Raw genomic sequence first — 15,806 nt, 5'->3', positions numbered from 1 at the left:
CTTTTTTGGCTTCACTGTTACGATATTCAAGATCAATTCATCAAATAAATAACCTGCAATGATGAGAGAGCTAAAGCTTCTTAATGTTGATATAGCGGAAATGAGCTTTAAAAAAAAAAAAAAAAGAAAAATTTTAGAACTAATATTGACAAAAAAGTATCACTTGAAAGTCACGTGCGAAGATTAAAGATGGGACATAAATAAGTCTCGTATAGTATTGAGCGTTATTCAGTTTTATTTGGTTAGTCTGATTATGAAATTATTATTTTATTGTGATGTTAAAGTTTATTTACTACAGATATTTATTCGTGCATCATCTCACTGAGAGATCGCTCTTTCAATCTTTTCCATCATGATGTCTATCTTGCTGAAAATTGGGTTGTACAAAGTATTGATCATAGGGTGGAAATCTCTTGTTGATGGGGTGTTCGTATGCAAAGTGAGATCAGAGAATGATGGAGAGCTGTGTTGATGGTCCATGTAAGAGGATGCCGTAGAAGAAGGTACAGTGCTGATATTATTAGTACTTTCGTTATGATTAGTGTTGTTATTAGTGTTGCTAGTACCGACTGAAGAGTTGTTAATATTGTCTTCCTCCACACTGCTTGAGTCCGCTGCAGTCAAAGTCGATATAGAGGTTTTGTAACTGTGTGTCATGCTTCTTGGATGTGAAATGTCTGGAACTGCTTCCTCGTCCTCACGTTCGTGTTCTTGTCCTTGTTCGCTGTATACAGAGCCTGGACTACTAACATTCTCTGGAGAGCCAACAATTCGTGATATGTCTTGAATAGCCCTTGAAGAAGGGATCTGATCACTAGCTTTATTTGATTTGAATTCATCCTCGTTGGGGAGTTGGGGCGAGTCATTGGTAAACTCTGAAGAGGATGGAGAGTATTCTCCGATTGTCGAGATAGAGCAATTAGAATTGGAATTTGACATTTGTGCTGATGAGCCTTTAGAAGCTGCAACTGGCATAATTGGTGCCTGGAAAACCTGACGCAAGTCTGTTGTTTTCTCTGCTTCAGCTGGGGGAGATCTTGTCGCTGGTCTATTTTTCTGTACCATAAGTGGAGCCATTTCGTGTACGTTGAAAGCTGCATCACTAACCACCTCGCTAACATCGTCTAAGCCCTGGTCGTTCAAATGCGTTTGGTGTACTTCATCTACATGTTTGATGAACGATGTGAGGTTACCAGGTTGTGATTTATCAGTTTCAGACGTATTTACAACTTCGTTCCCATTAATCTCTCCACTATCATTATCATCCTCCTTGCCATCTTCGAGCAATTCGTTTTCCTCTTCTGAGTGCCTTTCGACCTCCTCGATATATCTTTCTGCGTAGCTCACTACGTTATTGAAACTGACAGATTTGTTTGTTTTTGAGTATGAGTTTAGAGGAGGCGATACGGACCGATGGGAGCCCTGTGATCCTTGAGAGCCCTTTTCCCTATCTGTAAAGTCTGTGCTCGAGGTAGATTCCTCGTTTATATGCGATATAGATTGTGATGACATGTTCTCATTTTTCCAACAGTTTAGTCTAGCCAATCTTTCTGGGAAGGTTTCTAGTAGTTCTGCTGGTGCGAACCCAATCTTACCATCACTGCACCGTTTCACCAACCACCAGTATGCGTCCTGATCGTTCAGCAACGTGCAACTCTCGTCCTGCTCTAGTTGACAGTGGGAGGGGTCTGGTCCCTGGAAAGGGTACAATGCATATAATTTATTAGGGTCCAGTTCCTGTGGGGGTTTCAATGGCTGGAAATCGTCATCCTCGTCCTCATCTGAATTGTTCCCGGTCAATCCCAATGTTAGTCCATCCTCTTCCTCTTCCTCGTCTTCATCTTCATCGTAATCGCTCGATACGTCATGCATTTGAGGTTCTGCATCCAACCTCCTCGTCATCTGGGTTTTCGCGTCCAAGTCCACGCCAGCCGACGACGCATCGTGATCGCGATCATCCACCTCCTTCCTAGCATACGTGGTATCCAAGCTTCTCAAACGTTCCTCCAAGTTATCTTCAAAATCCGAGTCTGAATATGCGTAATCCGAGTCCTGCTGGTCATTAGCATGTAGCGAGCTAAAACTGTTATCAACATCGCCTGCATCCACTCCTTCTTCATCCTCTTGTAGCTTTGCATCTTCATTATGATGCGTTACTTCTACTGGCTGCTCCAGCTCCAGCTGCTGCCCCTTCTCATCCTTCTCATCCTCCGATGTCGTTTCGCGCAAACCATTGCCCAGAACATTTCCCAGACCATTGCCTGCCCGAGCCTCCGTAGGAGTAATCACAACACTAGCATTCACACTGTGCAACTCCTCGTCCTTCTTCGTCCGCGGCATGCTCTTCATTATCTCCTCGTAATCCTCAACCAGCGTAGGATCAGTCAATATCGAAAGATCAGGCCTCGGTTTTTCGTGTCCTTCTGTACTCCCTCCTAGCCCTGTGAGCCCCGTCATCCGCGCATACTCCAGCTCCATTACTCTCTCTATTATTCTAGCCTTGACCAAACCTTAAATATCAACAAAATAGCCCTCAATAACTCTGTCTAATTCCTCTTCTTCAATACCTCTCTATCTATATCTCAAGGCTTTATCCAATTGCTCTTTAAAACAAACAAAAAAAAAAAAAAATTGAACTATACAGTTCAAAAAAAACCAAGCAACTCCAACCTCGAGCAGATATCCCTATATCTACTTCCTGCTGTATCTCAAAGACGCCAAATTCCACCGCTAATGGCCTTGAACTCTCTCTCTTCTTGCTGCTTTCCCTCTATTCGAAGTTGTACTTTTCCACGTTTCAGCTTTATCGAAACCAAATGCAGTGAGCAGCATTCTGCCCAGCCGTAAACCTGAAGCAGAAACCCAAAAAAAAAAAAAAAAAAAAAAAAAAATAATTCAAAAAAAAAAAAAAAAGATGAAGAACAAGACAATTCCCACACAATGCGCTGTACTGATGGAAAGACAGAAAATAGAAGCTTCTTCCAGGTTGAAGCATTTTTTTACAAGGCTTGAAAAGCAGAGGGAAGGCAAGGCAAGACCGGAAAATACGTAACGTAGCATAGAGTGGGCGTTACCCGGGACGCAGAATATGAATAGAAATATAAATATACATATACATATACGTATACGTATACGTATAAAAATAAAAATAAGGGTAAGTGTAGATCCTTAGCTTTAGAGGACGATACATGTCATGTGATGGCAGGGAGTGGAAATGACTGACTGACTGACTATACTTTGTATTATGCTTCTCCCTGTACATGGGTGCCAGAATGTATAACTATATACTGTATTAGTTTGCGCATCACTACTTCAAGGGGGAATTTGATCTTGGTGCTTCCAGTCTTCCGCCCCTCAAATACTCTCTCTCTGGGCTACGTGTTGGCGCTTGCCCCCTCTCTCATTCCATTTTGTGCGTTGATGACCATGTATGCATGTTTGAGCTTGCCACTGTAGTCTCCGCCGCCTACAACCACTCCATTGACAAAAATGCATATACCAAGCACAACGAGAAATATAATAGACTTGACAGCGTCCTTCTTCTCCACTACCATTTCATTTTCATTTACCGATGTGCTAGTCGTGCTTTCAAGCTAACCCTAGTGTTCTACTTGATATGCAATGGGATTTGTAATGGATCTCGAATATCGTATCGTAGTGATTGATATAGAGAATCAAGGGAGATGTGGAAGTAGATGTGGATCCGTTACCCGGACTTCATTCTGGTTTTTCATGTCTGAGTGGGTCTGTGATTTTGTTTGTTTTTTGTCGAAGTTCGGCACGTGACCAGCTCGCTGACTTGGCCTTGAGCTGACTTGAAAAATGCCCTTTTTTTTTTTTTTTTGTTCCCAGTGCATATATGATTTATTTATTTAAGCATATATAATTTTTTTTTTTTTTTCTCTTTAATTTTGGGAAGTGCATCTACTCATCGCACAGCGTGCTAGTCTGTTAGTAGTTAGATTTGGGTTTGAGTCGGGCAGGCCAGACTTGGATTTGTATAAGTATTCCACTTCCCAATTGTTATATATATATATATGTGTGTGTGTGTATAAGGTGCTATACTGTACTCTATCAGTGATTCTATTACTCGTTGGTTCACTAGTGTAAGCAAACCCCCCATCAAAGATATACAAGAAGAACAAACCTCAACAATGACTACAGAGACTAATTTGGACGGCATCTTGCCACTCGTGGCCAGAGGTAAGGTTAGAGATATATACCAGGTGGATGACCAAACGCTATTGTTTGTTGCTACCGACCGTATTTCTGCTTACGATGTTATTATGAAGAATGCCATCCCAGAAAAGGGTATTCTTTTGACCAAACTATCGGAGTTCTGGTTCAATTTCCTAAAGGACGACGTGCGCAACCACTTGAAGCCCCTAGGTGCTGGAAAAACCATCTTCGACTATCTACCAAGCAAGTTGAGCGAAGAAAAATACAAGTCGCAACTCGAAGGCAGATCTTTGCTTGTACAAAAGCACAAGTTGATCCCACTAGAAGTGATCGTGCGTGGGTTCATCACAGGTTCTGCATGGAAGGAGTATAAGCAGAAGGGTACTGTGCACGGGTTGCCACAACCGGAAGGACTACTCGAATCGCAAGAGTTCCCAAAGCCTATCTTCACCCCTTCTACAAAAGCGGAACAAGGTGAACACGACGAGAACATTTCTCCAGAACAAGCTGCCCAATTGGTGGGTCAAGAATTATGCGACAGAATTGAGGTACTTGCTATCAAGTTGTACACAAAGTGTAAGGAATTTGCCAAGTCCAGAGGTATTATCATCGCTGATACAAAGTTTGAGTTTGGTATTGACGAATCCACTAACGAAATAATTCTTGTGGATGAAGTGCTTACACCAGATTCTTCCCGTTTCTGGAGCGGAAAGAACTACGAAGTGGGCAAGTCCCAGGACTCGTACGATAAACAATTCCTAAGAAACTGGCTAACTGAAAATAAATTGGCTGGTGTCGACGGTGTTGAAATGCCTCAAGACATTGCCGAACGCACAAGAGCCAAGTATATCGAGGCTTTTGAACAAATTACTGGTGAAAAGTGGTCTAACTAATAGACTACTAGTGTGTGTGATAGCCTAGGAGATAAAAAAATTACAACTAGTTCCTTTTATATATATACCAACGTATACCTTGGTTTTAACGATAGTTCCTATTTATGTTTGCCGGGTTCCTGAAAGGAGTGCGCATTGGCATATTCATGTTCACGTGACCAGCTCCAGTAATCATCGGAGCCCCACCAGGGCCTGGGCTCGAATTTGTCTTTGTATTTCCGTTAAGAATTTCACGCACACGTTGCTCTACTGCTGTGTTGAAGTCTCGCTTCATCTCTGTTGCATGTTGTTCCAGCATTTCGCCGATCTGCGTTAGCTCGTGCTCGTAATTCAATAGATGCCTTTCGAATTTCTCAAGATCCAATGCCTTTCTTGTTATTCTACACTGGATATCGTTCAGCAAGGTCCATGTACTTGGTCGCCTAGTGAAATCTACCTGGATACATTTACTTATCATTTCTTTCAAACTAGAAGAGTAAAATTGCGGAAGTGGCTCATATAAACCTGATTTTATCTTGCTTTGTAGTTCGGTATATGTTTTAGCCTGAAATGGTACGTGTAGCGCACAAATCTCATATAATATACATCCCAATGACCATATGTCACTTAATGGACTGTATGGCTGATCTCGAAGTACTTCTGGCGACATATAGTATGGTGTGCCAACGTATGTAGTTGCAAATTCGATAGACGATTGCAGCGATTTCGCAAGCCCAAAATCTCCTAGCTTGATTATCACTTTACCGTAATCCACATTGGACGCATTTTGGTTGAATTCATCATCATATCCGGTCAGAAAAACGTTTCCGGGCTTTAAATCACGATGGATGACCACGTTTCCTTTCGATTTTGAAGGCTCTTCGATTTCATCATGCACCGTTTGCAACTTAGGCAAATCCCTACCATAATGACACTTAAATAAAGCCATCAATATCTGAACCATAATCCTCCAAACATTACTCTCGGGAACATACTTACGTTGGCGTTTGTAATATTTGATCATTTGTGAGAGGTCTCCTTTCGAACAATATTCCATGTACAGAAATAAAGTGTTCGAAGTTGCATCGTGGTCCCAGTGAAAGAATTCCACAATGTTATCGTGTTTCAATTGCGAAAGGATAGAACATTCCGCTATGAGTTGCTGGCGTTCCTTAGAGTTCATATGACCATATCTAATTTCTTTCCGGACTAGTACTTTATTGTCTGTTTCTCTCACAACTTTTCTAACAGATCCGAAAGAACCTCGTCCAATTTCTTCGAGCAATCGGTAACTCGGCTGCCTTTCATTACGATTCATCGTTTGGACACAATGATCCGATAGGATTATATGCCAAGAACTCTTTAGATTCCCCACAAATCTATGTGCAGGCAATGTATCGGTGAGGTCTTGCTATAATAAAATAATGCCGTAGTATTTATATATATAAACTTTTATGCACGTACTATTTTTTTATGTACGTTTTTCCGAAAAAGGTAAACTTAGAGGTTCATGCATGCAAATCAGATCAGATTTTCTATATCTTGACATAACTGTTGAATCAAAACAGAATCTGCCCCAACTCTTTGTTGAGTCTGTTTGATAGGGGTTACAGAATCTGTAGTATTCCAATTGTGTGAGAGGAATTTTAATAATTTCTTCCGTTTATCGGGTTGAGACATTTTGTTCTTGTCATTGATCTGAATAACCAGGACTTTTAAGAATTTTAGTAAGTCAATTTGGATAATAAGTGAAGTTTTGAACCTATCGAAAAGCTCATAGATCCGGCCCACAAATCTTTCTTGCTCAAACACTCCGATACATATCTGGCTGCCTATTGGTAAAGAGCACAACTTTGTGAATTTTGTAATGAATTTGTCGTATCTTCCATTGTCTTGGTAGAATGATTCCACTAAGTTCTGTAATGGAATGCTGCAATCTCCGATTATTATATTATCGGCAGAAAGTGATATTTCCAAATGGTTAAGTTGAGCCACGTTGACACAATTTAATATGATTTCGATGCTATTGTGTAGGCAGTGGCCAACAGTCAATGAAGACATTCCAATATCGAGCATAGTTCCTATATTGTCCTGCTTCAGGTCTTTCGCATATTCGCTACAAAGGTTAAGGCACCACGGAAGACAATTGTTGTTTGATGACTGGAGTAATGATTTAGTCAAAGAGAAGAATTGACCATCTCTCATCAACTCTGCAATACTTTTATTATTCAAGTGACAAACGTGGAAACAAAGCTCGACGAATGGTTCTATAGCCCTTTTCTTAAGAACAGGGATCATCTCAAGCAACCATTCCATTACGTGAGATGGGAAGTTTGATTTTTCGTAGACTAACTTTCCATGAATCATGTTAGATGTAGGGATGTTGGAAATAGATCTTTTGATGGAATTATTCAAGCAAGTGTAGATGCAATGCTGTAAATGCTTATACTTCTTAGCATAGAGCATCAATCTGGAAATGTCTAGTGGGAAATCCTTTAGTAAGGATACATGAATGAGTAATTTTTCTGCTTCTATGTACTTCGTAGATCCCAATTCGGTGTTGATACATTCCGAGATCTTCTTCTTATGCTTTAAACACCATTCATTCCATATTTCGGGAGATGTGAGTGCTCTATACCCATAGCTGACCAACACTACAAGTCTAGAGTCTCTGAGAGTATTCATGTGAAATAGAATACCACATTGTATAAGAAGTTTGATACTCTTATCGAAAAACGTCGAAAGGAGCGATTCAAACTGCAAAGAGATAAGCAAAGAAACGCCACCAGTATCAACGAATTTCTCCTTCAAAGAGGAGTGGTTGAATTGCTTGTCATACTTGAAAATCTCATATGCCCTGTTTTTTATAGCATTGAAATTGTCATTCTTCCTTTTATTCTTGGTAGTTTCCGCTTGTAACTCTAAAAGCGACTGTAACAATTGTGCAGTAATAGCATCTAAGGAATGGTCGATAAAAAGCTCGTCCACAGATAGGGTTCTAAAATCCTCACCTTGCAGTTTTCGTAACTTTTCTGTAACCTTTGTGGGTGATGGTGTCATATCTGTGTCTGAGTCAAGAACAAAATCAGCATCCCACTTGTCATCCTTTTCAATGTATTCCGCCAAGTTAATCTTAGATCGTTGCTTTTGAAAGTTCTCCTGTTGTAACCATGGGTGCTGCAATAACTCTGGAGCTGTTGCACGTTTAAACATATTCTTTTGAAAACATTGACTCAAAAACTCCTGGCATCCGGCCGATAGTGTCAATGGTGGAATGTACTCCTCGTTCACAATTGCATAACATGCGCTTTCATTCACCAAATTGTGGAATGGTGGGTTTCCAGTGAGTAATTCAACAACTGTAGCTCCAAGAGACCATATATCACTTACAGTTGACGCTCCTTGCCCAGTCATAACCTCTGGAGCCATCCAGTTCGGCGATCCAGCATACGTCATGGCCATTCGGTTGATTCTTGTCGAAACACCAAAATCCGCTAGCTTCACCACACCATCCTCGGTCAATAAAAGATTTGCTGCTTTTATGTCTCGGTGTATCACCCCTTGTTCATGTAAGTACTGGAGGCCCTGTAACGTCTGTCGTACATAATTCACAGTATCCTCTTCCAATAATGGACCCTGCTTCAACAAATCTCGAAGTGATCCACGTGAACAATACTCTAGAATAATATACAACTCATGTGCCTTCTGAATAAACCCACGATACTCAACTATATTCTCATGCCTAAGGTTCTTTAAAAGATCAATCTCAAGCATATGCTCATTCAATTCGCTTTCATCCTCAAACTCTATCTGCTTAATCGCAACAGGTTTAGAACTGCCCCGCTTAACTGCCCGATAAACAACGCCATAAGCACCACGTCCGATTACTTGCTTGAGAGCGTATGTCCCATGCACAATAGACCCATCCATACCGTCTTGGTATCTACCCTTAAACTTCTCTTTGTCCACACTCTTTTTTTTGTCTCCATTTGTGGTCATCCAAAGGCTTTCTGCCGAAAAGTTGGTCATCAAACCTTTATTTTGGTTAAATGGAGAAAAGTTGTCATGATTGATGACGCAAGAAAACTCCGAAGGGCGATGACCTTTTCGGAGTTTCGGAGTGCAGAAGACATCAATATAAGTATATAAGGCGGTGTGTTTACATTCTTTGGAACTTGAGTCGACTTTTACCGAAATGTGGACATGATGTCGCTAATTTTACAACTATGTTCAATCATCCAAAGCAAGTAAGCACAAGGAATATATATTTACAGTAAAAAGAACAGACTCCAAAAATGCCATCTATAAGAGACGCTGGGACACAGGTGTTGCCCAGATTACCTATTCCTCCATTGGAGGACACACTAAAAAGATACTTGGCGAGGTTACAACCATTGCAAGACCGTAGAAGTTTCGAAAGAACGCAACAAGCAGTGGAAAATTCTCAGGAGGTATTGCGGATCTTGGATAAGGAGTTAAGGGAGTATGATGAACAGTTAGCTCAGCGCGAGCCTATGTCTTCTTATATTGAGCAATTTTGGTTTGATTCATACCTCGAATACGACGAGTCTGTTGTTCTTAATTTGAACCCTTATTTCCAACTTGCAGACGATCCAACGATGAATAACGTCCCTAAAGTGAGCACGCGCTTTTCTCACTTTAACAGACAAGTTAAAAGGACGTCAAAGTTGGTTGTGTCCATGCTAAAATTTGTGAAAGCGATTAGAACTGGAACGTTGCCTACGGATAATGTTCGTGGGAAACCGATGACGATGGACCAGTACTGGAAGCTCTTCGGTAGTGCAAGAATTCCGCCCTCTTCGAATGAACCAACCCCTTCCTGTCATTTGCAGACTGATCCTACTTCTCACCATGTTGTAGTCATGTACAAGTCTCAGTTTTACTGGTTTGATGTGTTGGATATCAACAATGAGCCGATCTTCCAGCAACCTGAAGAGTTGGAGTGGAATTTGTACTCCATTATAATGGACGGGGAACAGCGCGAGGAAACTGACCAGAACCTACAAGCATTATGTCCAATGGGTGTGTTCACTACAGAGAATCGAAGCGTGTGGTCGAACGTTCGTGACTATATCAGCAAGGCTGATGACCCTACCAATGCTCGTAATTTAAAAATTATTGATAGTGCATTATTTGTTATATGCTTAGATAATTCGGACCTTGAAGATGAACGTGACTGGATTAAGTCCATGATTTGCGGTACCTCCAAAATTGATCTAAACGACAACGACGAATCCAAGATCAAACCCTCTCTAGGGTTGCAGACGGGGACTTGCACTAACCGTTGGTACGACAAGTTGCAGTTGATTGTAGACAGGAGCGGAAGGGCAGGAATAAACTTCGAGCATACCGGTGTTGATGGACATACTGTATTGAGGATGACCATGGACATATATACGGATTCAATTGTCAATTTCGCGCAAGGAATTACAAGAAATGTGCCAAAGGTGTTTGAAGACGCCGAGGAAACAACAACGTCACATCGACAAGCAAAGCTATCTTATATGTCGAAACAAGCCAACTTAATTACTATTCCTAGAAAATTGGAATGGTCAGTGGACTCATTCATTTTGTCCTCGTTACATTTTGCTGAAACAAGGGTTAGTGATTTGATCTCCCAAATCGAATTCGAATATTTGGATTTTAAGCAATTTGGGGCAGCACATATTAAGTCTCAGTTCAAATGTTCCCCTGATGCTTTTCTACAAATGTGTTTCCAAACGGCGTATTATGCATTATACGCGAGATTTGAGACGACATATGAGCCTGCAATGACTAAATTCTTCCAAAATGGTAGGACTGAAGCCATTAGAACCGTTTCCGAGCAGTCTAAAACATTCGTGAAATCTTTCTTTGACAGCACAGTTCCAAATCCCATAAAGCTAAAGAATCTACAAGAAGCTTGTGCCCAACACTCCACGGTAACAAAAGAATGTTCTATGGGGCTTGGACAAGATCGTCATCTATACGCCTTATACTGCATCTGGAAAAAAGTCTTTGCCAACAACCCAAACATTCCACTACCAGAACTCTTTCAAGATGCAGGATGGTCCAAGATCAATACAAACGTGCTAAGTACATCCAATTGCGGAAACCCTTGCCTCAAAAACTTTGGTTTCGGGCCCGTTTGTAGCAACGGTTTCGGCATTGGATACATTATCAGAAACGACTCATTGTCAGTTGTTGTGTCCTCCAGACACAGACAAACGGCTCGTTTTGTCGAGTTAATGCAACGTTTTTTGCTTGAGATCGATCGTATGTCCCATAAAGGTGAGTCCTCCTCAACAACCACTATGGGTACGTTGCAATCGGATAACATGAAGTATTTATTAAGTGGATACGATTATTTCGACGTAAGCGTCACAGGATGACGCAATATCCCATATTCTAATGTAAACGCCCCTTATATTTTGATATAATATGTAATGACTAAATTTAAAACCAAATTACTCCATATGCAAAATTGTAGCTTTAGTTTTCTTCGTTATGGAGGCTGAGGCATACCTCTAGAGATTCAAGGCTGAAGCACTATCGGACATAATATAACAAGACCGGTGCCTGTTCTTTTGGATCTACTTCCTTCTCCTTCTTACCCGGCTGATACTATCGGTTTATTATTAACTCTGGAGATCAGCATTTTTTTTTTAGGACTTACTTCAACATGAACAATTTAAACTTACTCTGTCCCCTTTTCAACATTAGCAAACGAATTACGATCTGACTGTTAAAGTTGGTTCAAGAGCTTTATTGAAATACTAGAGCAGCTTAACGTTACCGTGTCGGGTGTCTGTTTGGGTTTTTCACGCCTGATAGGGAAATCACTAAGCTGATATCTGAAGAACTTCATAGAATTTGATTATAACATTACTCGTATAGTTTGCATCTACGAAATTTGACTTTAAGGAGACCAACAACATACACACATATTAATATAAGGTAGAATGGCGATTTCGAAACCATTACTTAAGTTGAAGTTGCTTGATTGCCTTAGACAGTCAAGCTTTCAACAGTTGAAGCAGCTTATCGAGAATGAATTTCAACCTCTTAACGATCCTACAGTGCGGTCAGTTTTCGAACTTCTTCTTCATTATGCAGTACAAATGTCTCCCGTTGCATTGATTAAGGAAATTGTGGAGAATTGGACCAAAAAGAATGCAGAAAACCCGGATCTCTTCCTTGATATCAATAAGCAGGATCAAGATGGAAATACGCCGTTGCATCTTGCTGCTTTCCAATCTCGTGGGGATGTAGTAACCCTATTGATGGCACATCCTGATATTAATGATTGCATTTTGAATGATGCACACTTACAACCTATTGAGATGTGCAAGAACTTGAATATTGTACAGATGATGCAAGTTGCAAGGGCGAACTACGTTGCCGAGATTGCTCAAGAGTTTAGGCAAGCATTTAATAACAGAGATATCGACCACCTCAATTCGATTCTAGCAAACCCTAGAAACCAGGAACTGCTAGATATCAATGGGATGGAACCTGAAACTGGAGATACAGTACTACATGAATTCGTTAAGAAGAGGGACATTTTGCTATGTCGTTGGATTTTGGATCACGGTGGTGATCCATTCAAGAGAGACAGTAGGGGTAAGTTACCAATCGATTTATTGAGAAAGGTATCTTCCAAAGATCAGAGTGACAAGAAGAACGCCATTGATTTGGAATTAAAGAGGATGTTGGAAAAAGCAGCTCGGGAACAGAGTGTCATTGACGTTACTAATAACTTGCACGAACCTCCATCATATAAAGGTTACTTGAGGAAATGGACTAACTTCGCACAAGGATACAAACTTCGTTGGTTCATATTGAGTTCCGATGGTATACTGTCTTATTATAAGGATCAAGCAGATACATCCAATGCATGCAGAGGCTCTCTAAATATGTCTACGTGCTATTTGCACTTAGATTCGTCTGAGAAGCTCAAATTTGAAATTATCGGTGGAAGTAACGGTACGATTAGATGGCACTTGAAAGGTAATCACCCAATTGAAACCAATAAATGGGTCTGGGCTATTCAAAGTGCTATTAGATTTGCAAAGGATAGGGAGATAATGGTTAAGAATGGGCATACCCCAAACAATGCAGGATCTCATGAGAAAGGCTTAGAAAATGGCGCACCAGCTAGCATGCATTCGCTGCATTCATATGAAAACAGAGTTCAACATTGTAGAAATGGCAGTAGTGCTTCATCTATATCTTCCGCAGAACTCATCGAATTAAACAGCAATTTGACTGAGAGTGGGAAGAATTTTGTCTCCAAGGTAAAGAACTCTCGTAACACTGCCTCTAATTCTTCTCCTTTGGATAGCATTGCTGATGATCAAACTATGTCCATCGCTTCAGGTCAAGATACCAAAACTGATAGCGCCAAGTATAAAGTGGATCGCTCTCCCTCTGCCAATAGTCAGGAATTCGAAGGTGAACAGGATTTTGATCATGAAGATGAGGAATATGATGATGAAGCAGAAGATGAAGAAATGCTAGAAGAATTAGAAGAAGGTGATGAAGACGTAAAGGCCGTTTATGGTCCTTATGCCCAACAGATTGGTATCCTTCAGCGTACCATTTCAATAGAATTAAGTTCTTTAATCGAGCTCATCAACGAAAATAACTCGTCGGAAGATTACATTCAAACTGCAAGAAAATCCCTTGAATTTATTGTCAAAAACTTTTCCGACCTAAATCAAATGTCTCAAACAAGAGATAAAAAACTGATTAAGATGCTCTCAAAACAAAGGGATATCAACAACCTCTGGATCAAGTCTGTTAAGGATTTGGAGTTGGAACTATTGGAAAAGGGAGAAAAATTGGTTTCACTTGACGTAGAAAGAAAGAATCTCAAAAAGCTTCTTCAGAAGAAGCTTTCTGAGGTTCACACAGGTGATTTAAAGTCTGATAGTAACCTTGGAGGTGAAAAATACATTGACTCAGCGCAACCTTTGCAAGAGATAGTGGAATTTATTGAAAACCAAGAATCCGATGCTGACATTGATTCTGAAGCCGACGAGTTTTTTGACGCGGAGGATATTGATGAGGAAGAAGAGGACGAAACAAAACCTCTGGTTGAGGAAAATGATGATTCCAAAGGGAATAAATCAGTAGTGGCAACTGACTTGTCGACAAACAATGCTTTTATTAACCCAGCCGCTAAAGAATCTATTTCGAATGAAGGCAACAATGTCAAATCATTGGAACAAACAACGCTGGATTCAAAGACACTGGACTCTACTACTGTGGACTCCAATGCACCTCTCTCGGAGGTTGGCAAGGTCGATTCTAAAACTACAAATATTGTTTCTCTTCCACTAGTAGCAAACGAATTACAGAGTAGTAAAGCAAAACAGCTATTAGAAGAAGGGACATTTTTAGGGTATGAAGATGGCCTAAGGCAGAGATTAACTTTAGGCAAAGATAATCGTCCACATGTAAGTTTATGGTCTGTACTAAAGTCAATGGTGGGGAAAGATATGACCAGAATGACTCTACCGGTAAGTTTTAACGAACCAACTTCATTATTACAAAGAGTCACTGAAGATTTAGAGTATGCAGACTTGTTAAACGAAGCAGCATCATTTGATGATTCGACATTAAGATTATTATATGTCTCGATCTTCACTGTGTCATCATATGCTTCCACTGTGAAGAGAGTGGCAAAGCCTTTCAATCCACTACTCGGTGAAACCTTTGAATATGCTAGGCCTGATAAGAGTTATAGATTCTTTACTGAACAAGTTTCACATCATCCACCAATCAGTGCAACTTGGACTGAGTCACCTAAGTGGGACTTTTTTGGTGAATCATATGTTGATTCCAAGTTCAACGGTAGATCGTTTGACTTTAAGCATCTCGGTCTATGGTATATGACTCTAAGGCCAGATTGTGGTGATAAACCAGAGCTGTATACTTACAAAAAGCCCAATAATCAGGTTGTGGGTATTCTTTTGGGTAATCCACAAGTCGATAACTATGGTGATGTGAAAATTGTCAATCACACTACTGGTGACTACAGTTTAATTCACTTCAAAGCTAGAGGTTGGAGATCTAGTAACGCGTACGAAGTTAAGGGTGAAGTTTATAATGCTAAAGGTGGTAAAGAGTGGATTTTTGGCGGACATTGGAACGAATCTGTTTCTGCAAAGAAGGTTTTAAAGCCAAACTCACCTGAAGAAATGCAATTAGATGAATTGAAGCGTAGCAAGACCAACAGTACTAATAGCAACTCAACAAAGCCTAAATATGATGGGACCAGGTTCAACGTCTGGCATGTTAATGAAAGACCTGATCTACCGTTCAACTTAACTAAGTTTGCTGTTACGTTGAATGCACCTCAACCACATTTGCTGCCATGGCTTCCACCCACGGATACTAGACTAAGACCAGATCAAAGAGCTATGGAAGAGGGTCTTTATGACCAGGCCGCCAGCGAAAAGCATCGTGTTGAAGAAAAGCAGAGAGCTGCTAAGAAGAAGAGAGATGAAAAGCATATTCAATACAAACAAAGATGGTTTACAAAGGAAATACATCCAGTTACAAAGAAGGAATATTGGAAGTTTAACGGTGAATACTGGAGGTTGAGACGTGAACATAAGCTTGCTAATGAAGGTGATATCTTTTAATTAGTCTTCAATTATGTTTTGACTAATATTTATTCTCATTACGCAAGTAATATAATAGTACTTCAACGTAACCCAAACGCATGACAAAAAAACAGATTATATA

At 40.4% G+C, this 15,806-nt stretch overlaps 6 protein-coding genes across 6 annotated transcripts; 3 read left to right on the top strand and 3 right to left on the bottom strand.

Moving 5' to 3' along the window:
• Positions 1-318: 318 nt before the first annotated feature.
• On the bottom strand, positions 319-2,478 carry BUD14 (protein phosphatase regulator BUD14; the record flags this gene model as incomplete). The annotated part of the gene is made up of 1 exon (XM_022818762.1): positions 319-2,478. The coding sequence occupies one exon, from the start codon at positions 2,476-2,478 to the stop codon at positions 319-321; it is 2,160 nt and encodes a 719-aa protein (XP_022673726.1).
• Positions 2,479-4,154: 1,676 nt separating this feature from the next.
• On the top strand, positions 4,155-5,072 carry ADE1 (phosphoribosylaminoimidazolesuccinocarboxamide synthase; the record flags this gene model as incomplete). Its single annotated transcript, XM_022818751.1, has 1 exon — positions 4,155-5,072. The coding sequence occupies one exon, from the start codon at positions 4,155-4,157 to the stop codon at positions 5,070-5,072; it is 918 nt and encodes a 305-aa protein (XP_022673725.1).
• An 85-nt stretch (positions 5,073-5,157) lies between these two features.
• KIN3 (serine/threonine protein kinase KIN3) lies at positions 5,158-6,369 on the bottom strand (the record flags this gene model as incomplete). The annotated part of the gene is made up of 1 exon (XM_022818740.1): positions 5,158-6,369. One exon carries the CDS (start codon positions 6,367-6,369, stop codon positions 5,158-5,160), a length of 1,212 nt encoding a protein of 403 aa, XP_022673724.1.
• Positions 6,370-6,572: 203 nt separating this feature from the next.
• Positions 6,573-9,080, bottom strand: CDC15 (serine/threonine protein kinase CDC15; the record flags this gene model as incomplete). The annotated part of the gene is made up of 1 exon (XM_022818729.1): positions 6,573-9,080. The coding sequence occupies one exon, from the start codon at positions 9,078-9,080 to the stop codon at positions 6,573-6,575; it is 2,508 nt and encodes an 835-aa protein (XP_022673723.1).
• Positions 9,081-9,346: 266 nt separating this feature from the next.
• YAT1 (carnitine O-acetyltransferase YAT1) lies at positions 9,347-11,443 on the top strand (the record flags this gene model as incomplete). The annotated part of the gene is made up of 1 exon (XM_022818718.1): positions 9,347-11,443. One exon carries the CDS (start codon positions 9,347-9,349, stop codon positions 11,441-11,443), a length of 2,097 nt encoding a protein of 698 aa, XP_022673722.1.
• Positions 11,444-12,172: 729 nt separating this feature from the next.
• Positions 12,173-15,703, top strand: OSH2 (uncharacterized protein; the record flags this gene model as incomplete). Its single annotated transcript, XM_022818707.1, has 1 exon — positions 12,173-15,703. The coding sequence occupies one exon, from the start codon at positions 12,173-12,175 to the stop codon at positions 15,701-15,703; it is 3,531 nt and encodes a 1,176-aa protein (XP_022673721.1).
• Between the last annotated feature and the right edge of the window lie 103 nt (positions 15,704-15,806).

Source organism: Kluyveromyces marxianus, chromosome 1 (genome assembly GCF_001417885.1).
Source record: "Kluyveromyces marxianus DMKU3-1042 DNA, complete genome, chromosome 1".
Taxonomy (NCBI): domain Eukaryota; kingdom Fungi; phylum Ascomycota; class Saccharomycetes; order Saccharomycetales; family Saccharomycetaceae; genus Kluyveromyces; species Kluyveromyces marxianus.
The sequence above is the reverse complement of the archived record's forward strand: the minus strand, read 5'-3'. Positions and strand labels throughout refer to the sequence as shown.